At 37.7% G+C, this 23,704-nt stretch overlaps 1 protein-coding gene across 2 annotated transcripts in view; it reads right to left on the reverse strand.

Annotated features, from left to right (window-relative positions):
- LOC109852682 (protein crumbs) overlaps positions 1–23,704 on the reverse strand; it is a 30,100-nt gene that overhangs the window by 3,095 nt on the left and 3,301 nt on the right. For both annotated transcript variants that reach the window (XM_020424075.1, XM_020424074.1), the window contains exons 2-15: positions 10,441–10,811; positions 10,063–10,240; positions 9,339–9,503; positions 8,014–8,341; positions 7,479–7,939; positions 6,172–6,413; positions 5,752–5,974; positions 5,188–5,651; positions 4,764–5,035; positions 4,276–4,678; positions 3,448–3,924; positions 1,982–2,734; positions 865–1,699; positions 191–563 (exon numbers count right to left, since the gene is read on the reverse strand). In XM_020424075.1, coding sequence (XP_020279664.1) covers positions 191–563; positions 865–1,699; positions 1,982–2,734; positions 3,448–3,924; positions 4,276–4,678; positions 4,764–5,035; positions 5,188–5,651; positions 5,752–5,974; positions 6,172–6,413; positions 7,479–7,939; positions 8,014–8,341; positions 9,339–9,503; positions 10,063–10,240; positions 10,441–10,811 — 5,545 coding nt within the window. The remainder of the gene's footprint in view (positions 1–190; positions 564–864; positions 1,700–1,981; positions 2,735–3,447; positions 3,925–4,275; positions 4,679–4,763; positions 5,036–5,187; positions 5,652–5,751; positions 5,975–6,171; positions 6,414–7,478; positions 7,940–8,013; positions 8,342–9,338; positions 9,504–10,062; positions 10,241–10,440; positions 10,812–23,704) is intronic.

A 23,704-nucleotide genomic window follows, 5' to 3' on the forward strand; every position in this document is an offset into this window, starting at 1 on the left:
ATATATTATCCATTATATTATTATATTATATATTATTATATTATATTATTATTATTTAATGATTGAAAATTAGCTTTTTCAATTGTAAAAAACATAAAGAACGTTTTTAGAATTCTTTCATTTTGACAATCGAAGCTTTTTTATATATATGTATATTATGTGTAATAAAATATAAAATAAATATACTAACAGCCATCCTTGCCAGCCGGGATTGCACACACAAGTATAGTTGGCGATTCCGTCGACGCACAGTGCGTCATTTTGACACTTGTTGTCGTTGCACTCGTCAATATCGAAGGAGCAATCATCCTCGGCGTATCCGGCAGGGCATTCGCACACGTAACTGTTTGCCATATCGAAGCAGGTACCATTATTTTTGCAGTCCGTGTCGAAGCACAACTGACAACCGATACTATCGAGATGGGTGGCATTATCGTTGATCTGCAATGTCAGAAACTCCAACGGCGTAAAATTCGCGTTCTGGTATATCTCGTCGTACGAGAAGTAGTGTAACAACATGCTGCCAATGCGCACTTCGCCTAGACATCCTTTGAACGGTTCTTCTGCAAAAAGAAAAACGAGAATGTGTAATCTTCTACTTCTAAACAAACAATGGTTTAACATAGAAAAAAAGAAAAGGAAGAAATAAAAGTAAATAGTTTCAAATAACGGCTCGGCGATTCAGATTAAATAATTGAACCATAGACTCTTTGGATCCTTTCCTTTTAATTTGAGATAAAAGTAGAAAAAGAAACAAAAAGGACTTGGAATAGTTTCTTGTCAGAGACAAAACCGATTAAAAATGGTAAAAAATGTATTTTCAAAAGTTAATCAACAAGTTCTGTATTTAGATACTACACTCACCGGAAATAATGCCACTTTGCGGCGGTGGAATGGTCGTGAGTTTATGTTCGTTATAATCTACGCTATTTCCCTCTTCGATTCCGTTTCTTCCCTCATATCTAGATCCAACGGTGACGTATGTATCCCTATCGAAGGACAAAGAACTGGAAAGTCCACCGAGAATAACTGTTCCGGTTACCAAGAGATCGTGCCAAAGTTGGAAATTGAAATTGGAATTCGCACGAAGTTGGTCTTCGGCGGGATTGGTGAAACCGCATTCCAGAGAGTTGTTGTTCAGTTTGATCAGCAACGAGGTCCAGTTTCCATCAGGTTGAGACTTGGCAAAAGAGACGGTGTTGTAATTTTCCTCGTCAAGCCGCCAGAACACGGTGACGACGTCCTTAAGGACGGACACGGTGAAATGTTGATCGCCCACATTAGGCGTCATGTGGAGCAGAACGCCACCGGTGTTGGATCGATAAGTGATTTCGATGGTGTCGAGGGTCGAGTCACTGGTGTTTGTGTCGTCGGCGCGACCGTACGAGTACGCGAAAACGGTCGAGACACCGTCAAAAGTTGCGTTGGCAATGCACTCGTAACCGTCGTCAAGATTTTGACAGCGCGATCCCGCGGGACAGTCTTGCAGCTGACAGAACTCCATCTCCTGACAGGTCTTGCCGGTGTAACCGCGCGGACACTCGCACCAGAAGTCGTTCCACGTAATGTGGCACGTACCGTTGTGGTTGCACGGACTGCTCACGCACACGTTATCTGATACTACACCCTCGAGAACTTTCTCGTGATCGAAGGAAACGTTACCGAATTGAATAAGCGTAGGAATATGCGTGTCGTGTGCCTAAAAAAAAAAAAATTGCAATGGCATACATGAGTTTTGAATAGAAATGCAACAATAAAAGAGTAATAAGAGTAATAAGAGATGATCAAAAGATAAATAAAATAGACCAAATCAAACAAAACGTATCTTTTTTTTTTTTGAAATTTTAGACAAAAAAAATTTGGTATAAAAATATCTTATTTAGAATACGAATTATTAAAATTACACGCTAGTGAAGTTTAAAAAGATCAATGGTTCATAAAAGAATCATGCTAATAAAAATGAGAAGATTTTTAGAGTCACCTTTAACGGGAAGAATTCCACAACCATCGTTTTCGTGCCGTTCGATATTTGCACATCCTGAATTACGCCTTTGAAGTTAATCTGCGGCGCTTGCTGTACTTCCATCTGTCTACTGTCGACCTGACGAATATATCGTGACACCTGCGGCAGACCACCTAGATAGAGTACCGTCACGTTCAGATCTCCCGTGGCACTGATGGTTTTGCGGAAATGTTCAGTGCCATTGATCTTGACTTGGACGAGAGTGACATTTCTCACTACTTGAATCAGATGATTGTTTCCATCGTTAAGTTTCACTCCACCGACGGTATAAGCCTCGGTACCGTTGAACTGAATTCTCACAAGCAGTTCTCCGCCTTCTAACTGTGCCGCTATGTAAGTCCTTTCCTGGGGTTTTTGATCACCCTGAAAATCCGGCTCCGTGCCCAGATAGAAAATGTCACCGCGTGTCTCGCGTGTGCGAATGAACATTGAAATATCGACGACCGAGCTGACGCTTCGCCTGGCCGCTTCGCTGACCTTCACGGTCACGTACCCGTTCGTGATGTTCTCGTAACCGAAAGTTGCAGCAGTCATGTTGTACTGACAGGTGTGACCGAGATAAGGACGCTCGCATTTACAATAAAAGTCGCGCCAACGATCAGTACAGTGGCCGCCATTTTTGCAAGGATTAGGCGAGCATTGTGCCTCACGAGGACAACCGGGCTCCACGTCCTCTATGTATACCGTCTTCGACGTGGTGCCGGAATAGACCTAAAATATGTGTAAATTTGTAAAAGATTGTCGCGCAGATTTGCAGAAATCGGTAATAAATATTAGTAAAATCGAAATTAATAAAAATAAACGTTAAGAGGGTACTGGAGCCCGGCTTGTAAACTGGATAGAGACCTGTAAACCGACGTTTTTATAACCTAAATTTCTTTATTTTTTAATTTTATTTACTGCACAACATTAAAAGAGCTTCTACAGAAGCAAATAAATATACAAAACTATATGAAGCTTTTGAAAATGTGTATATAATGCTTTTTTGAACTTGTTTTTCATTCANAATGATAGTATATGGTATCAAATACACATCATCACGAACTCAGATTTCTCTCATCAATGAGATAGTCAAATCATAATTTGAATAGCTCATTCGATTTGTTTTTGTCGTATGTTNGGCGGTAATTCAGTACAAATACGTACATAAGCTTAGAAATAATTCTACATATATGAATATATGGTGAGGTTATAGAAGAAAACTGTCTAAGAAAAAATTTGTGCTGAATTTTGACACATTCTAAAGCACACCAGCCAATTCTTAGCACAATTTACTTATTTCTGAAGAAGCATTTTGGATTTGATGCAGTAAATACGAAACAGAATCTGATTTAAGAACGTCGGTTTACAGGTCGCTATAGTCGGTATCCAGTACCCTCTTAAAGAATAAATTGAATGTTGATAAATAAATATTAAACGTTTACCCATTCGCCGTTAATGACGACATCTTCCATGCATCCGATGAAAAAGGTGAACGACGGTAAGCGAGATAATCGTCTCAAAAAGCTGAAAGAGCTGATGTGACTGCCACCCACGTAGGTTGTGGGAAAGGACGTGTGATTCGATGAATTAGAACCCTCGTTAGGACTGATCGGATAGATGGTCTGTTCCTCGTTGGCTGAGAGAACGAGATGTGTCGCGTTTATCGCCACAAAAGCTTTCTGCCACGTTGAATCGTTGAGACCGCTACCGACGAAAACACCGTCCCATTTATTTAAGATACTACTGTGGATGTTGAGCTTGCCGTTTACCAACTGGAGAATGTAAATGGTCACACCCTTCCCAATTGCCAAAAGACCGTTCGGTAGAGTAGTTCTGAAGCGGAACTGAATGTCGTAACCCTCGTCGCGTGTTGTATTTACTAAGACGTACGAACTGCCACCCAAAGACATCGTTGTCACCTGCGAATTTGTTGAGTGACAGTCAAAAATTCTGTCAAAAACGCGACTGCAAGATTTTTCTACACGTTTTTACGCACCTTTTTCCACCCAAAACGCTTAGGACAAAAAGTAACGAGTGCGATAAAGCATATAATTAAAGCGTGTGAGTGCTGATTGCAATAATATGTAATTATTGAAAATTTTCAATCAACTCAAAAGACAGTGCCTTTATATTTTCAATAATATAAATTATCACATTGCAAATTTTTTAATAACATTGCGTAATATTTTATGCATTGTCGTTTAATTTATATGTTTATATATCTTAAAAAATTTAATATCTTCTATAAAACATTTTCAGTAAATACTCACATAATCGCAGACTTCACCGTGATAGCCGTTGGGACAAGTACAGTTAAACTTGTGAATGGTCTCGTCGACCAGATAGGGCCAACAAGTGCCGCCGTTCTGACAAGCGTTGCCCTGACAGCCGATCAGTTTGACCGAACAATTTTTGCCCCCGTACTCCGAGTCGCAGGTGCAGAAATAATCGGCTCTGCCATCGGTGCACACACCGTGCTCGCAGGGATTGTATCTCTTGCACTCGTCGATCTCGTGTTGGCAATGATCACCTTCGTAACCTTCGTCGCATTCGCAGGTGTAGCCGCCGATGCGATCCATGCAATTGCCCGGACCGCACGGATTGCTGTCACACTCGTTGATGTTCACCTCGCAATTCTTACCGGTGACACCTTGCACGCAGAGGCACTCATACCTATCGAAACTCACAGAACTCAAGTATTTCGAAGAAGAAGAACGAAGAAATAATAAAACGAAAAAATTTATTTATGAAGGCTCACCCGCTGGCGTTGGCGTAACTGAATTCCTGATTGAAAATCGCGGGTAAGTTCTGAGCCTCAGTCTTGTAGAGTTCTCTGTTCGATCGTTCGAGACAAGTGCCGTTGTACTGACAAGGCGAGCTCTCGCACTCGTCCACGTCTATTTCGCAATTTCGGCCAGTGTATCCGACGTAACACTGACACTTGTAGTTCTTGACATCGTCCACGCAAAGTCCGCCGTTTTTGCACGGTTGCGACAGACACTCGTCAATATTCTTTTCGCAATGCAGACCCTACAAAAATCCAGAGTTTGAAAATTTCATTACAATACAAAAATTATATAATTCAAAAAATTAATATAATTTAATAAATCACATAGTACACAGTTAATATACAATATAAATAAATTATATAAAATATAAATTTGGTTAATTGAAACTCTTACCTCAAAACCAGTATCGCTACAATCACAGATGTAACCGTTTTCGCCGTCGATGCACTTGCCGAAGTTTAAACAAGGTACTGATTCGCATTCGTCGATATCGATCTCGCAATTTGCGCCGGAGAAGCCCGGCGGACATACGCACGTGTACGTCGCCACGCCGTTTATGCACTGACCCCTATTCACGCACGGATTGCTATCGCACTCATTTACATCAACGTCGCAAGTCTTGCCGGTGTAGCCAGCCGGGCATTGACACTCGAACGTGTTGATCCCGTCAATGCACGTGGCGTTGTTTTTGCACGGACTACACAGACATTCGTCAATGTCAATGTCACAATGATCACCGGAGAAACCTGGTCGACAAAAACAGTTGTAACCGCCTTCGGTGTTGATGCAAATACCGTTGTTACACAGGGAATTGCCGTGTAGCTCGCACTCGTTCACGTCGAGATCGCAGTACTGACCTGCAAGCATAGTATTTCGATTGCGATTTTTAATTTTCGTTGATTCATTTTCGCACAGACAAAAATGTTTGTACGTAGTCGTTCTGGATCTCTAACTTGCCTTGAAAACCGTTCAAGCACTTGCACTCAAAACCGTGCTCGCCGTGGTCGATGCATGTGCCGTTGTTGCACGGTTTCATGGCGCAGTGATCTATGATCAGCGTGCAATTAGGGTCCCTGTAACCCTCCGGGCATTTACATTCGTAACCATTGATACCATCCACGCAAACTTTGTCATCCGGACACGCCACGCCTAGGCAATCGTCGATATTCACGTCGCACACCTTGAATCGGTAATTGTAATTTTGTATCTTGTCACGAATGATTTATACGTGTAACATAATATTGCAACACAAACAGAGCAACAAACAAGTAAAAATAAGCAGAAAGAAAATTCTCTAAATATCTGTCAATATTAAATTATTTTATTTCTTTATTATTTAAACGCGTGTGTATTCTAATAATATAGTTGCAACTATACCTTGCCTTCGAAGCCGTGTGGACATTCGCACACGAAGTCTCTTTTCGATCTTGAAATCAACATACACGTGCCGTTGTTCTGGCAAGGATTTATGACGCAGGCATCGTATTCCCGTTCACAATTTTCACCTATAAAATCTCTGGTGCAGTTGCAGATGTAACCATTGACGCGGTCGATGCAGACACCGCCGTTTTGGCACGGTTGTGAACGGCATTCGTTAATACTGGTCAGACAGGTCTTTCCTATGAGGAAACAATGCTTTTAGAGAAAGAATTTTTGTTGAAAAACCTGGCTGAGAGACGGACGGAACATCCGACACAACGATTTACAATTTACATTTCTTAACTCTTCAAGGACAGACGTGGGTCTCCCAGACCCACTAAAAAATTGCGCATCGGCGTTTTTTTCTAGACAAAATTGTTTTTTAATTTTTTAGTCTTTTAAAAATATATCTTCGAAACTACTAAGGATTTTTTTCAACTTTGTTTTTTTTTATCGATGCAGAATCGTTCAACCTTTCGATTAAAAAAAAAAACGTAATTGAAACAATATATTGATTTTTCGCGAAGATATTAGAAAAACAAATAAAACTATTTCTTCTTTTAATAAAACACTTTGTCAGTGTTAAAATTTAAATGTTGTTAATAAATTGTGAGAATTAACGTTACAAATTTAGAGAAAACACATGTTGTGTTAATCCTTTCATTAATATGGGCGCCCGTAGGCGCTTCGAAAGTTTGTTCAAGATATGCCTTTAGGCGCCTAAATCAATATCGCTCACATAATGCCAGAGGCGCCTTCAGGCGTTCGGTATATTTATTAAGTAAAACTTAGGTAATTTCAACCATCATAATTTCGATTTCTCGTTTACAGACGGGCCAGGAAAATGGTTTTCTCCGCTATTGACAATTCCCCGAATATTCTTGAGTAACTGCACTTGAGAAAATGCGCGTCTATCCCTATTCTAAGAGTCTAAGAGTCTAAGAGAAAGAGAAACATATATATTTGATCTGTTGTTGCCAGTCGGTCGCTAATTGAAAGAGAAAAAAATAATTTCGAATTTTCTACGAAGAATCGGTCCCGCGCGAAGTTCTATTGTGTCAGCATTTATGTATTTTCATATTAATGTAATGTAAAAATTAATGCAATTTAGATTGTTTTGACAACTTTTGTACTTTCTATAGAACGACTTTTATACTCTGCGCGTCAGCGAAAAAAGTTTTTCCATCTGTTACGCGCTGTCACTCTGCATTAGATTTTCGCCGCAGCGAAAGGGATTAATTTTTGATTTCAACGCAGTCTCTTACCTCTCCATTCGGGTAGGCAGGTGCAGTTGAAACCGTCTCTGCCGCTGGTGCAGGTACCGCCATTGGCACATGGATTACTTGCGCAGTAATTTACAGTGCAATTGGGCGGATTGCCCATGAAGCCCGGATTGCAGACGCATTGGGGTCCGTGCACGTCTTCCACACAGATACTGTTGGGCGGACAAGCCGCGTTCTTGCAAAGATTCCTGAGTTCGCAGTGACGACCCGTGAATCCGGGGAGACATTCGCAGTGGTAAGTGCCCACGTCATCGATACACTCACCACCGTTGGCGCATGGTGTGGACAGGCACTCGTTTAGATTGAGCTCGCAGTTCTGACCCTCGAAGCCCGTCGGACAGTGGCAGATGTAACTGCCGTAATAATCGAAGCACACGCCTTTGTTCAGGCACGGATTTGCCAGGCACTCGTCGATGTCCACCTCGCAATTGGCTCCCTCGTAACTGAAGAAGAAAGCAACCAGATTAGCAATCTAATTCAATTTAGATCTTAATTTGAAATTTTCGTGAAGACTCACCCGGTTCTGTCGCATCTGCAAGTGTAATTGTTGATACCGTCGATGCAGATGCCGTCGTTCTTGCACGGGTTCGAGGCGCACTCGTTGATATTGGTTTCACAATTTTTCCCGGTCCAACCAGGCTGACACTCGCATTTGTACTCGCTGTCCGTTATCGCTATGCAAACACCGTCGTTTCTGCAGGGATTCTGCTCGCACAGTCGCACTCCTAACTGCGATTCACAAAGACTGCCAGTGAAACCGGGCTTGCAGCTGCAGCTGAAGTCGCCTCGCGCGTCTTCGTTGCAAGTGCCGCCGTTACGACACGGACCGTTTTGACAAGGTGAGCCTGAAGAATACGAAAGACGTTTACTATATGCTTTTTGACGCACGCTTGTGAGAAAAGATACGAAAACCGATTGCATGCGTAACAGAAATTAAAATATCGCCGCGCATTTTTCAATTATTCATATTGATTAAAATTAATTAAATATACAAATACGCGCATAAAAATTATATTTGAAAGAAAGAATCAATATTAAACGTTTGTATATAATAGACGCAAAATTGTTAAAATATAAATAGCTTCCATTAATTTTGTTCGAACAAAATATGCATTTTCGGACGTTTATTTTTTATACACGCGTGTAGAAACGCTCGCGGATTCTCAATTATGCGTTATTTTTTCTTATATAGCGCAATGTAGTTTCGTCATTTCATTTACTTGAATTTATTTCATTCGTTCGTAAACTTGAGATAAATGATTTTCTTGAAAATCACTGCTGAGATAAAAAGATAAAACAGACAAGAAGAAAGGCAATTATTCAAACCTACAATCAAGCATTATTTTAGAAGCAAATATTGTTTTGCTCGAAGAAAAAGAAGCGTTAAGCAATTTTTATTAGTTTCTAAAACAGAAATAGATCTGCAGACTGTATCTCTAAAAAAAGCAGAAATAGATCAACACAACATGCAGAGAAATCAACAGCAAAGAACAAACCTACATTTCATACCCAATTTATTACAGCGGTACAATTGTTTAATATCAATATTAAGATCGTAAAAAAAATTCGCGTCTGAATTGTTTATTTTATGTTTTAATTCACGTTGATTTTTTTGTAAATGTAAAATTGAGTTCTGCAAGGTTGCCTCATTAAAAATGTATTTAGAAAATCTAGAAACGCGACTCTCCATCGGAACATCATATTTTTTTTTCCGTCACGGCGCAATTATCGTCGCCGTGATGTAATATTTCCGTTTTACGTGCGCGTTGGGTATGAATCCGCTCGTCCTACATACACCCGTAAACCCCGTGTATCGTTATTCGAGTTATCGACGAGGTCTACCATTGTCAATCTCGCAGTTGTTGCCGGAGTATCGGGCGTAACAGTGACACTCGTAGCGGTCCAGCCGCGACACGCATTTACCACGCATCATGCACGGCTCGTGATGACAGAAATCCGTGGAGGAGGAGGAGGTCGTGGCGATGGCTCCTGTGCCGCTCGCGCCACCTGAAAATTGTTTTGTCACAAAACGTGCAACTTTTGGATTTTTCCTCTTTTCCGCTATATTCCTCTCTCTCTCTCTCTCTCTCTCTCTTTTTCTCTCTCTCTCTCGCCGCATTTGGATACATATTGTTTGTCATATTTCAAAGCCGTAAACACGGTAAATATACGCGCGTGTGTGCTTTACTCGAAAAACAAGTGCGACTTTGCACTCACATAATCTAATTCTCAGGAAGATAAAAAGATGACAAAGAAGAAATCGAAAAAAATTACAAAAAAAAATTTCATTTTCAAAATTAGACAAGAATAAAAGTAATACGCTAGCTGAAATAAAATATTTCTAAGTCATAGTACGACTTAAGTCTAGCCTAAGAGTGTAATTCTACTGATTTGTGTGTGTAACAACTACATTATACTGATCTATCACACATTGTGCCGCAAAATTACTCAACTTACTTTTTTTTGTTTTGTATAAGAGAAGAAAAACTGTTTTCTACTTTAAGGTATTAAAAAAAAAAAAAAAAGTTATCGTGTTTCAAAGTATAGTAATTAAAACGCTTCTTACATCCTTTGCTTTCCGGACAGGGCCCGAACACAGCTCCGTTATTGATGCTGCCGTTGAATAGAAGCCCGGGTCCTTGCAAAATGCATCCTTTGAATCCTTCGCCGACTATAAGTATGCTGTCTACGTTGTAATCGGGAAGTGTCAGGATGGCAGAATTGAACGTCGCATTTGCAACCATCTGAGGAAAATATTAATTGTGTTACTGTTAGAGAGAGGTAACGAAAAGAAAAAAAATATCCGAAAAGAAAAAACAGTATTTAAGAAATTTTTTTTCCATCTTTTTTGATTCAGTTTACGCGCTATCGATAATGTCGTTGACCAAAAACCAACGGAATAAATCGCAGCTTTGTTTTGATTTAACGTTGTAATTAGAGTAACCTGAGTGTGTCCCGCGGCGTTTAACGTAAGATTGCCAAGTCTGAAGAACAGATTAACGGTATGCCAGGCATTGTTGAGCAATCTGGCGTTTAACCGGGCCCTGTATCTTTGCTGATCGATCACGGCCACGAACAGCAATCCCTCGGGCGTCACTTCAAGACTAATCGAATCATCGTTGTACTTCTGCAAAAACAACCGGCCGGGATCGCAAGTGCGAAAACTGAGACCGCTGTGACGGTGCACGGATACGAAGGAACTCAGCTTCAAAAATGCCGAGCCGTTGAAATAGGCCTCACGTGAATGCTGCTCGTAATCCCGACGCCTGAGATTTTGAGGAGCCCCCTGTATGATAACCAACAAAGTGGTCAAAACTGTAACAGACAAATAAAAATTTCATTAGAGATCTCACGTTTTAAATTCTCTGAAATATTTTATCTCGCATTATCAAACGAAGTTACTTTCCGTGTGGATTTTAAATTTTATTGTAATTGTGTGTGTGTGTGTATTTTTTTTCTCTGTGATCAAAATGATAATTTAGATTTATTAATTTTGGAATTACCAAATAAAAAAGCTGGAGGTCTCACCTCATATCTCATTTTATTTATTAATTTTGATTTATAAATTATAAGCGTGTACACAGTTTAACATATATGTATACGTAAAGCATACATGTATATTAATTTATAATTGAAATGGAGAACAATTAAACGAGGCGAGGCAATTAAGAGGAGAGAGAAATAAAAAGAATAAAAAACAGTTTGGCATGCGCAGTTTGGCCCAATTTTCGTTATCACTCTCACGTTCGCAATATGTCGTAAGATAAAAACTAACATGTGCATTATCGAACGTTAAATTGTTACGCTCTTGTGTACTGTAGCCGCGATAATCAATAACACAACTATGTAGGTCTGTGCCAGTTAAGACAATTGCTTGAAAACGACGAATACTTTAATGATCTATATTCATCTTATTGGTTTATTATTTTTAACAGAAATATTCAATTTTTTTACTGTATTGATTATTATTATTTTTTAAATTTATATTCTTTATTTATATTGTGTTTTATTCTTATTATATTTAACGCAATTTTAATTAAAAGTATTTAATATAACGCAAATAATCAAGTATTTTTATATTTGCGTTGTTATTAATAAACATAATTATGTTATTAAACATAGTTATGTATAATTATGTTATTAAACATAATTATTAGTATAAACAATTATAATTATTAGTATAAAGAATGTCTTGTGATTAAATTTTTTATAATCATTAGTATAAATATTTTTTATACAAAATTTACTAAATAGAGAAATGTCGCCATTAATAAGTAAACTCCGTAAAAGAAATCACCGTGAAAATAAATGCATTTTCGTCCCGAACAAGTGCATTCTTATTTTTATCGATGGAGGCCACACATCGCGAAATCCGTGCGCTTTAAAAAATTTATTAGACCGTCTGGTTATTATTGTCCTCGAAAAATCTAAAACTGGCTTGACTTCGATCGATTGATTCGCTTGCTTGTAAATAATTGCGAATTATAAGGAACAAAATTTCCCCTAATTAAAATGACATTTTTCGCGGTCGCAATCTATACCGTGATTGAGATCGAGACATCAGGATTACAGTAATTCACGGTCAGAATAAATAATTAGAAGAATTTGTATAAGGATCGGGATTATGTTATTGATAAGATTTATCAATACAATGGAAATTCTTTTCGAGAATCTCGCAATCTCGCAATTAGCCGCAATGCTATAACACGATAAAAAAAGTACGATAAAAAAAACTCATAAAAAATGATTAGATAAGGTGAGCGTATTTTCGTCGCCAATTTCGGGACACTTTTACTTTTGTCAAAAAAAGAAGAGAGAGGAAAGGAAGCGCTTACGTTTCTACAAAGGTGCAATAACAAAATACACATACAAGAATTTCTATACAAGTATGTTTATTTATAAGCATGAGTCTCATCTTTGGCATTTCTCAGTTCTATGAATATTTCTTAAAATCTGTTTTTTGTTGCCAAGTATTTAAACATTTCAACACACACCTTTCGTCATAGTTTATCCTATAAGTGTTCCCCTTTTAGAATTTCTACGCTCACTCTTGACCAAAATCGGGAACAAATCGGGAAAAATAATCGGAACGAGATCAAAGATCGGATGGTCACCTCAAAGAGGAAACTCTTTATTGATAAAACTTATCAAGCGCTGTTGGAATCCATTTGGATGTGCAAAAGTGGAACTATTATATATATTATATGTAATATTAGAATTAGACCTTGCAAGTTTTGAAAGTGCGGCGCTGACATCACGACGCGAGCGAGGTAAGCAGCACGAGAAAATCGCGATTTATCACGTATGCAACTATCTGCGATAGATGTGTGTTGACTTACATAACTCCTACGTATGCACAGATACTCTCTCTTATTCGAGCGCTATTATTTCTAAGGATGAACTTTTTACGATTTCTTCGAGCGCGCGCCTCGTATACGTACGCTCACTCGTGAGAAAGGATTCATTCATGCGTGCGCTTCGCGTGTAAAATCCGTAGTGTCGTGTCGTCCAACACACAAATGTCGATTCTGTATATTGTTTTTATTGTGGAAAGATCCGATCTCTTGTGTGTATGTGTGTGTGTGTGAATCATTTCACGGATCTTCGATATGTAAGTCGTTCTATGTTACATAGAATTTTTTATTCCCTTAGAAAATTTATCGAAACACCTGTCGGGATTAATAAAGCTGAGATTTTTCACGATACGCGCGCCCGTATACGTGACTCGGGAAGAACTCACGTGCGCGCGTGTTCCGCATGCGAAACGCACATGAACGTGCGTGGTAAAAATTCTAAACGCACAAACACACATATGGGAAGTCTATCGGCGCTCACGTTTTGACGACACGTTTGAGAACTACCGGAAGTCAATCTTCCTGTATGTGGAACACACGTGTGTTGCGAGTAGCATACACACGTGTAATTAATTTGCATGAGAAGAGATTTGAGAAATTAACAAATAAAGATTTAAATAATTTCTAACAAATATTGCGACAAGTTTATTTTGATGATCAAATTGGAAAAGTGCGTTTGCACAAAATGCGGAAGATCCGATGGGTTCAACTCCTGGCCTGGAAGTGTCTTTTTCGCAATGGATGTTTTTAATTTTCATGGGGAAGAGGAAGTAAATTTAATATTTTATTTGATACAAACCAAATATTTTGAATAAATTTTCAGTTATCAAATTGAGCGATGAATCAGAGCAAAAGAAACTTTTTGCCGATAAAGGAATTCGAAAAGTTATTTTACATCACGACAACGATCGGCCGCACGTTGCAAAAGAGACTCAGAAAATCATCTTCGACTTGGATTGGGAAACTCTCTCCCATGCGGCGTCACCAGATATGGCTTCATCAGATTATTATTTGTTTCGATCGCTCCAACATCACTTGGCTGATACGCACCTCATTAAAACATTAGAAGACGTTCAAAAAAGCATTGATGACTTTATCGACTTACTCAAAACCGCCAAGTTTCTTATCGCATTGGGATTCGTCAACTGCCCGATAGATGGTTTAAGGTCATTGAAAATGATGGAGACTATTGTACTGATTAAAGTCTTTTTTGTAATTTTATAAATAGAAAAGACAATAAACAAAGAGATATAGAGGAAAATCCTCTTCGAGTTCAGATTGAAAAATTGTTTAAATTTGAGGTCAATAGGGCTTGTTGAACCAGTGTTGTTTGCAGATTGTTTTGCAATAAATTAATACACGTTGTGTGGCTGTCCCAAACGTTTCGAGTTTTATTTCAAATCTTCATCAGTGAGAGAACTAAAGTAGTATAAACAAAATTATTGTATTTATAAATAAATTTTGAATTTTGCAAAAAAAGCAAGGGATTATTTTTTATGCACCTAATTAAATAAAGTTAAATATATTTTGCACGAACATTTAGCACATTGATCAAATGACTCGTCGCTAAAAGTGATAAAGGTGTTTTAAATAAATTATATTTTGTGGAAATCATATATCGAGAAATTAATCGGCAAATTGTTTGATTCTTGTTTTTTTTCTACAATGTCTCTTTCGTCTCTTCTCGAAGACGAGTGTGACGTTTTTGTTTTCCTATAATGTGATCATCATAACTGAACATTTATTTCTCCAATCGTGAAAACAAACTGTTGTCTAACTGCATAATATTCAGCAGTTAGAAACGCGTAATGATTAATCCGTTAGTCTCGTTATCTTATTTTCGCTTGAATGCGATCGACGATTTGAGGCGCATTAAAAAAAAAAAAAAACGTCGGTAGAAAGCTGTGTGAACACACAAATTGTCTTAACTTATAATGGCATTTCGTTACGACTCTCCGAGATCGCTGCAGGACACCGAAAACACGCAAATTGCGTACGCACGCACGTGTCGCACGGATTTGCAACGAGTCGCGTTTACGATGATGAGACGTGCGATGCATTCGGAGCGATTTACGACGAATTATTGTTAGAAAGCATAACGACCTGATAATGTCGCCCGTATATAAGGATATCACGGGACATCGACAAAAACGTTCAAAATCTCTTGCGAAAGTGTAATTTTCATAACATATTTAGAAAATATGTATGTCTGTATGTATGTCCGCAATTGTGTTGCTTCGTTGCGACATTTGTGTTCCTCGGACCTTGAACTCCGGCACATAAAACTGCTCTCACTCGACATTTCCCAGGAACGTATATGCAATAACGAGATATTCAAATTTTTTCTTACCTCACACGTACGTTTAAAGAGCTCGAAGTAAACAAACAGAGAGACTTCCAAATGAATAATAAAACAGGTCACTTGTGAAACTTGACTCTCGCGCTTCACGCTGAAATTATTCTCTATTTTAGAAATTTTATGTCGCAGAGAGTCTTTTGATTAATTTTCAATCCCCGGTAGCTGGACACGCTTGTACATACGCTTATGAAACATTAAAAGTAATGGATAAATAATGAGCGCAAGGATGAGTTATAACTTTGCTCATACGAGCCACGCCTCTCTCTCTCTCTCTGTGTCTCTCTCGACGAAATTTTTTTTTCTACAAAAGATATGCTTTCCCTAGCACAAAGTGCAATCCACTTTCACTCCGAATAATGTAAATGGCTCGTCTCTTTCCTATTCTCTCAGAAAATGCCAGAGACATTTTTGCCGTGTCGGTGGTGGTGCGGAACACCTTTTGCGTCTCTCTTGTTAATTAATTCAAAGTAACGAAACATATATTCGTTTCGAATACAATTCGAGATAGATCGATTTAATATCTCGAATCGTTCGGATATTTACAGCTCGTATAATTCATCTACGTTTGAGAACTGTCACCTCACTTCGCAATCGAGTTATTATGTGAGAGACAAATTCCACTTGTGATACGCATTCTCCACGTGTGGTGTTGCCACACACAAAGAATTATTACAATCAATGAAGGCGTGGCAATTGTGAGTCACATATAGGGACTTCGGGCGGATAAATGAATATCGACAAGTTCTGAAAAAAACTGATGGAAATATCGCCCGAGATTCAATAAAGAGCCGCTCTTAAGCGGCTATTTTCAAGGGGAAGAATCCTTTTCCGCGCGGATTCTTAAGTTTTAAAATAAAATTTCGCCGATATATACGCTTTTGGGGATAAAAATATTGTTCGCATATACACAGATTATATATATCAATGATATATAAACGTTTAATGAGAACGTTTCTTTACAGTCGCGAGAGGCGCACCGCATTCATGCAGAAATGAGAATATTGATTTCTCAGAGCGGAAAGAGAGGAGAGTTAAATAGAACTGGAACTAGAACAGAACTATTGTGTGTACCGACTACATGGCGGAGCCGGTTGCCGGGCTTTCGGTTCACTGACACGTGGGAATTCAACGATCGCACTACCATACATTATATACCGCCGTTCATAAACGCGCGCGGACGGACGCACGCGCGCCGTAATAAGAAGTTCCTTTGTCCTATTGCGAAATATTGTGGCGACTCTGTGTGAGTCACCGCAATCGCGCGAGACTGCGATTTTTTTGCAGACGGTAGAAAAGTGAGAATGTGACGAGCGATGTAAATTACAGTGTATCTCATTGTTGCTGTAATCAACTTATCGATACGCGTCGCTTCTTTTTATTACATGAATATATATTGATATTGATATTGTCAACATGTTTTTAACATAATGCGAGCATTATAATGGATTTCAGACGAAGAAGAATATTTCTCTCTCTTTTTTCGAGCATTTTCTCTTTGCGCGTCACCTTAAAAAATTTATGGTAAGATTTGCTGGCATTGTTGTTCAATGATCGAAATGAGCAACGAGTGGCCGCGTAGTTAGATCGGTTTCGCGAAGAGTACCGCAATAATCTGGCGCATAATGACGGATAACTGCACAACTGAATTGCGTTCTCCCGCCAACGATAAATACGGATGTTCCGCCTTGGTGGAAACGTCGACGCCTCCCTCGCTCGCGCTTTCCCACATTTTTACATGTTTTTACACACAGAGAAAATGCACTTCGCACGGCTCAACTCATTCTCCTTCTCACTTTTTTTTTCATCGTTCCGAGAGAGTCTATGTTTTTTACTTTCCTCCCCGAGTCTTCGATATCTCATCATCTCCGCGCGAATTTAATCGAAAAATCTTCGTAAATGCCAAACCTTTTCTTTTTTTAATTTTGCAACACGTGAATGTTTAATGTTCAGTCGACTTATAATCAATTCTTCAGTTCTCGAACTTCTCGATCGCAGAATCTTCAAAGCGAGTTACGCCGCGCGGCCCGTATATATACGCCTGACGCACGGCATATCGATCGCTTTTAAATCTCATTGTAATATCGCGTCCCGCTTGACGACGATGTCGTAGATAGAGCGCGTGCTCTCGAGGCTGGGTTTTCGTCGAATAATAAAAAAAAACTCCACCCGATTTAATTACCCCGGGCGCAATTATCGCGCCGGGAGAGAGCAATCCCGTAACTCGGAAGTTCGAAAGTTAGATTAGATCCGACGACATGTGACCCTCGAGAAGGGCCGACAAAAGAGATATTAAAAAACCTAGAACGTACATCAAGTGTATTTCACAAAATAATTTTTCGCGCCTCGCGTTATTATATCTAATTAGTTTGCTGAGAGATCATTAATTCTAAAAAAAAAACATGTCACACACAATTCACGGTTTGAGTAACAAACACGTCAATTGATGTGAAATAAATAGATTTATTATTTATAATAAATCTATTAATCATAAATTTATATATAAATTATATAATATATGTAAATTCAATTATATTTATATAAATTGCATTATTTTCTCCTATAATTATCAATGGATAAAATTACAATATTCTTATTTCTGTCTCAAACTTTTCTTTCTACACAATTANCATTAATTATATTACATATTTATTTTTATTATATTACATATTTATTTATATTACATATAAATAAATTTATATGTTTATATTACATATTTATTTTTATTATTACATCTACTGCTTTATATTCTTTTTAGAGTCACGTTTGTCTTCGCTTTTTATTTGTATGTCTATATATGTTATAGAAAAACACTAGTGTTTTATTTAAATTTTATAAGATACAGTAATGTTACGAGAGATAACCTTGAGTTTGTTTTATAAAATAAATTTTAAATAAATGTATCAAGTTATTATTTATAAGATAATTTTTGCAATTTTTATATTTGAATATTTTTTATGTACTTGAAGTATATATTTTTTCTTTTTGCGAGGATTTTTTATACTTATATTTCGCCAATTTATTAGAAAATTTTATAGAAAATTCGTTTTGCCGTCGAGTTATACACCGAGCGAGTCGGGAACGCAGGTGGAAGCCACACCGGTGCATCAATGCGAGTCCCTCGCTTCACGCTCAGGTGCGTACGTTGAACAACGACACGTGCACAAATGTACACGCATACAGCCGCATAGAAACAGAAGCACATTACATATACAACAACATACTCGTTGTATTTGATGGACGAACGAAACCGCCGTTAACCGTTTTTCGTTTCGAGCATCGCAAGCGAAAAAGAAGCTTCGTTATATACTTCGTTATATATACTCTTTCGCGCTTAGACGAGAGAGACTGCAGTCTCGTTGAAAGATTCCGAGGAGATAGAGGAGAGACGTTTTCGAGGTAGCAAAAAGAAACTTCCTGGTGAAGAAAAATGGCTCACTATATATATACTAAAAGCCGCTTGCCTCTGAAAGCAGATAAATTAAGCAGAGAACGTCGTCGGCCGATATTGTGTGTGCAAAGTGAAAAGTAAGAAAAGATTTTTGCGATAACGTGAAGTTTTAAGACCAAGAAAGAAACTCTCTTCACGAAACGAAGAAGAGAAATAGGGAGAGATCCTTGCAAAAAAACTATTCGAGTCTTATCTTCTATCGCAAGACTCCCATCGAATTTCTTCGTGCGTTAATTACGCAAATGCACATATAAATTGCTCTCAATCAGCATTATCTAATTTCCGTATACTTCTTCACTTGTGACGTAGCAGCAGGTATGTGTTACACCGCGTGCGTGTAGCTGTGGGTCGGGTATAATACGCTTCGCGAGATATAAAAGAGAGTGTTCCTGATGCATATTGTGTGACGCGCGATAAAAATTTCAGAGATCGCATTAAATACGTCATCTTTCGTCGGGTTCTGGATTTTTTAATGAGACGCCGAGACGTATTATTTTCGGCTTCAAATCGTTTTATCCCGACGAAGACATCCGGAATAAACCGGAGGGTAATTTCGGCGTGGTGAATTTGCATCCGGAGCCATCAGAATTCAGCATAAATTAGCACATCGATATGTACCAGAGCTATTCGAGTCGCTCTCTCTCTTTCTCTCTCTCTTTCCCTCTGACAACCTTCGGAAAATCGATTTTTCGCAGGAAATTTTCATAAGCGGAAATAATCATTTGCACCGCCGGAAATGCGAATCTTGATCGCGCTCTTAACTTTGTTTATTTCCTGTTATCTTTTTTTGTGGGTATTTTTTATTGTTGCGGAGCGTCTGCGGAGCGTCGCGCGTTAATTATCAGCTCTGACGCGTGCGTACGATAAAATCGAATCTGAACGCGCAATATTAAACAAAAACGCGTCCGGAAGAATTACAACGCGTGAAGTAAACTTACGCTTTGCCGACGACTCGACTGTGTGTTTTAATATGTTTGCGAACAAAGATAACGTTCAATTACAAATATTATCGTGCTTCATTATCGACTAGAATAAAGTTTTATATCCTAAAGAAAATAGCGCCACCTCGACACGCTTAAACGCCTTCTATTATGTTGTAGCGTATTGCATCAGAATAGTTTTTCTTATAATAAAACAAAAAGTAATAAAACAACGAGTTTTTATATCGACATGCTCACGATGAATATTCAAAAACAGTTGTTATTTAAAAAGTAAAAAAACAATAGATTTAAACAAATGAAAACTTTATGTAAATACATTTAAAAAAAATGAATGATTAATATTAATCTCTTAATGTTTGTCAATTAAAATACCAGATTTGATCAACTATATATATATAATATATATATAATATATATATAATGGATATTTTTGAAACGTGCTTCTCGTAGTTTTACGAGAGAATTTCAGAATGTATGGAATTTGAATTGACAGTCAAAAAGGTGGTCTGATGATTGTCTGAGTTAGACACACTCGAGTGTGTCTACGGGATCTGTGAAATGTCCTCATGAAACTATTGAACCTAAAAGTTCTGGCGTCACTCATCCGGGAAGTTACGTGCCCCGCGGTTTTCTTGCAACTGTCATCGTTGAAAAAATTTCGATTCATTCTTCTATCTTAATTCTTTCTATACGTTAAAAAATAATAATAAAATATTTCGCGACACAAAATCACGCCGTTTATTCGTAATATTCACGTTTTTTTGATATTACAGTTTTGGTCAATTAAGCGAAGATAATTGTAACACGCGTTAAACTAATATAAAGTTACTTTTCTTACGAAAAAAAAAATATTTCTCTCGATTATATGAACGAAGAACTTTTAAAAATTTACGAGCGCATTTACATTTTTTGAAAACAAATATACATTTCTCCATATTATTTTTATTTCGGTGAATAATTGCGCGTTTGTTTTATTCGACATTCACTGACGAAGTTGCAGGCGCGTCGAAATTTATTTTTTGCAGTTAGATTTTGCGCGAGCGAATGGAGCGCGTAATATTACGCTGTGCGAGTCGGACTCTGCAATTTAATGCCGATATATCGCGCACTCCCTCCCCCATGAATGCAACTTTCGTTTGATTCACCGTATTTTTCCGACGCGATGTCCCGCGAACACGCTTTCATGGTCAGTCAAATAGAAGCGTTCCCGTCTTTACATGACCGAGTCCAAGATTTTACATATATTTATTTTTATGTACAAATATATGTACCTATATATAATAGTACATACAAATAACAGTAAAATTAAAATAAAAAAAATATATATCTATATATTTGTTTAAATATGTATAATCCTTTAAAATACATTAATATTAAAAAATACTCATAACTCCGATTTATTTGTGAAATAACAAATAATATAGAGACAATAATCTACGTTTTATGTTCTTAGATAAAAAATAAATCTATATCTAGATAAATCGTGTAAAAATTCTCTTTGTATAGAAAATATTTAGAAAAGAAAAACCATTTTACTACAAGCGCTTCTTTATCGCATGAATCACATCAACAATTTTTTTATCGAACGCGAATGGTGTAAACTCGCATAAAAGCTTTTACACCTCTTTGTGTCTCTCTCGCACTTTTTCTCTGATGCGTCTGCACAAAGTTTGTCTAAAATCGCGTAACAAATTCAAATAAAAATAGAATACGTCCTCTCTTATAATAGACAGAATAAATTTAATATATTTAAAAAAATAGTTTTTTTGTAGTCGCGACGAGAATTATTCGCAGAATTATTCGCTACGAGAGGAGGCGTCAGGTTGAGTGCCGGTATGCTCGATATAAATTGACAGGCGACACGTGGAACAATTGCGTCACACACGTGCATACGCCGCCGCCTCCATTCTCGCGCGTGATGACGTTCCGTTAAATGCTTTTTCAGAGAGGAAGCGTCTGTTCGTGAAACTATCGACCCCTCTTCTCGCGCAGTTATCGATATCGCATCGCGTATTGCGCGCAACAAAGGAAACTTCGTCTAAGAACTTGTCTGAGTGAAATCTGTTCTGAAAACGACACCGGAGAGAACTTGCAATTTTTGAAAATATATAGTGCTAACGTTTTTACACAGATTTCCTCTCTCTTTTTCTCTACTGGAAAAAAAAAATGTTTAAATGTTTTATTTTGCACGGAGAAAAAACAAGGTTTGAATATATTTTTATATTATTATATTATATATTTTTTATATTATTTCGCAAAAATATTTTTAGTAGCATTATAAAAAAAAACACGTATAATTTTATATACGACCTGTTACAATTTATGTGTATTCGTTCATATGTACATACAATTCATTCTTTTAATAAATATTATATATTGTATAAGTGGAGGAGGAGAGGTTTGATGAATTTCGTGATAGAAAAATGGAGTAACGATTTATTTGGTTTACCAAATAATTCCCAATGTTTTTCATTATCTTTCGCCGATGTACTTGATGAAGAATGAATAAAATCCTTTTTAATAAAATTACTCTCAGTCCATTTTTCTGTCACAAAATTTATTGAAACTTTTGCACTCGCCCCGATGTAAAATAATGAAACGCGTTTTCGAGCATTTGCACGTATCTGACGCACAGCAGATCCTCAGATATTTTGATTTAGATAAATACTCCACACACATTGACTGTACTGTATTGTTATTATTTACAAATTACAAATGCTTATTATTAGCTTTTATACATGTATTGATTAAAAAATCAAATTGTCTCGACTGTTTATTAATTTCAAATTTAACCTCTCGCGGTAAATTAAATTCGAAGCACATTGCTTCGTTTTAACAACTTGCTGGTGGAGTCGGCGCTTATCTGAACGCACGTTCATATTTCCATACGAAAAGAACACTCATTGTCAGCACAACTGCGAGAAACGCACGGGAATTCTCAGATCATGATAAGCGGTCCGGTTCGTTTTGCTCTGAAGTATCTATGTATATTTCATAAAGAGAGAAAGAGAGAGAGAGAAAGAGAGAGCAAACAAAGAAAACGACATTTTGCCAAGTTTGGCAGACGTTTGTGGCTCCGAAAAGTCGGATGACTGTACAACAAAAAGCCTATAGTAGACACAAAATCTCACTTTGTACGCGTACAAAGACCTTCATAACAATAGTAAATAAAAATTAATTAAAGGGTCAAATTGCGAGCATAAAATAGATTTTTGAGATAAATAGCAGTACTTGAGTTCATCTTCAGTCGCGGTTATTAAATACAATAAAAATATTGTTGTATACAATACGAGTGTACTTATTTAATTTTTCTTTAAAAAACCACGTTTAATTGTTTTTCTTTACGCATTATACACGTCATTTCGTAATTTGAGAAATCCGTTGTGAGTAATAAGCCAACTTGAAAAATGTTGCGTACTTCTGAAAATGATGCTTTGCTGCAATTTAATGACTACTCAGTTTAATATAAGGGAAAGCTTAATAATTAATTAATCTTCGTCTTTTACATTTGGCAAAGTGTTTGTCCTCCCGACACGTTTGGCCGAGGACGACGATTTCACAGGTCATTGTAGTGACTCTCTCGGGTCGGTCACTGATCCACACCGGTGATTCCGAAGAGGTAAAAGTTTATACCGTTACGAAAGAGCGCACGTCTCATGTACACGTTCGCGCACGGTCAATGTGCGCCTTTGTGCGACCGGAAAAGTGCTCATAAAAGCGGAAGTTTGCTCGCAGGGAAAGAGCCACCACCTCCTAAGTTATTTCCTGAACCCTTGTTTCACTCTCGTCAGGACTGAAAAATTTACGCTTTTTGCTTGAGTTATTATTGCTCAAAGATCACGTTCACATTATTTTCGCTTTTTTTTTTAAAGAAAAATATGTGCGTTACAAAAAAAGAGATTCTTTAACGAACATCCTGATCTCAGAAAAAAAACGTTGCCTTTGTAACGCGCAAGAGTTATCTAGCGTGAAACTATGACGAACAGAATACCACCTGTGAGCATTTGTACCTTTCGGAGTCATATTTCCATTACACGCATAGCAGGTGTTTATAGAATGTAAAACACCTATGAAAAGAAAGAGAATCATCCTTGAAACTTCTCTTG

Source organism: Pseudomyrmex gracilis, unplaced genomic scaffold (genome assembly GCF_002006095.1).
Source record: "Pseudomyrmex gracilis isolate BER0280 unplaced genomic scaffold, ASM200609v1 scaffold_33, whole genome shotgun sequence".
In the NCBI taxonomy this organism is placed as follows: domain Eukaryota; kingdom Metazoa; phylum Arthropoda; class Insecta; order Hymenoptera; family Formicidae; genus Pseudomyrmex; species Pseudomyrmex gracilis.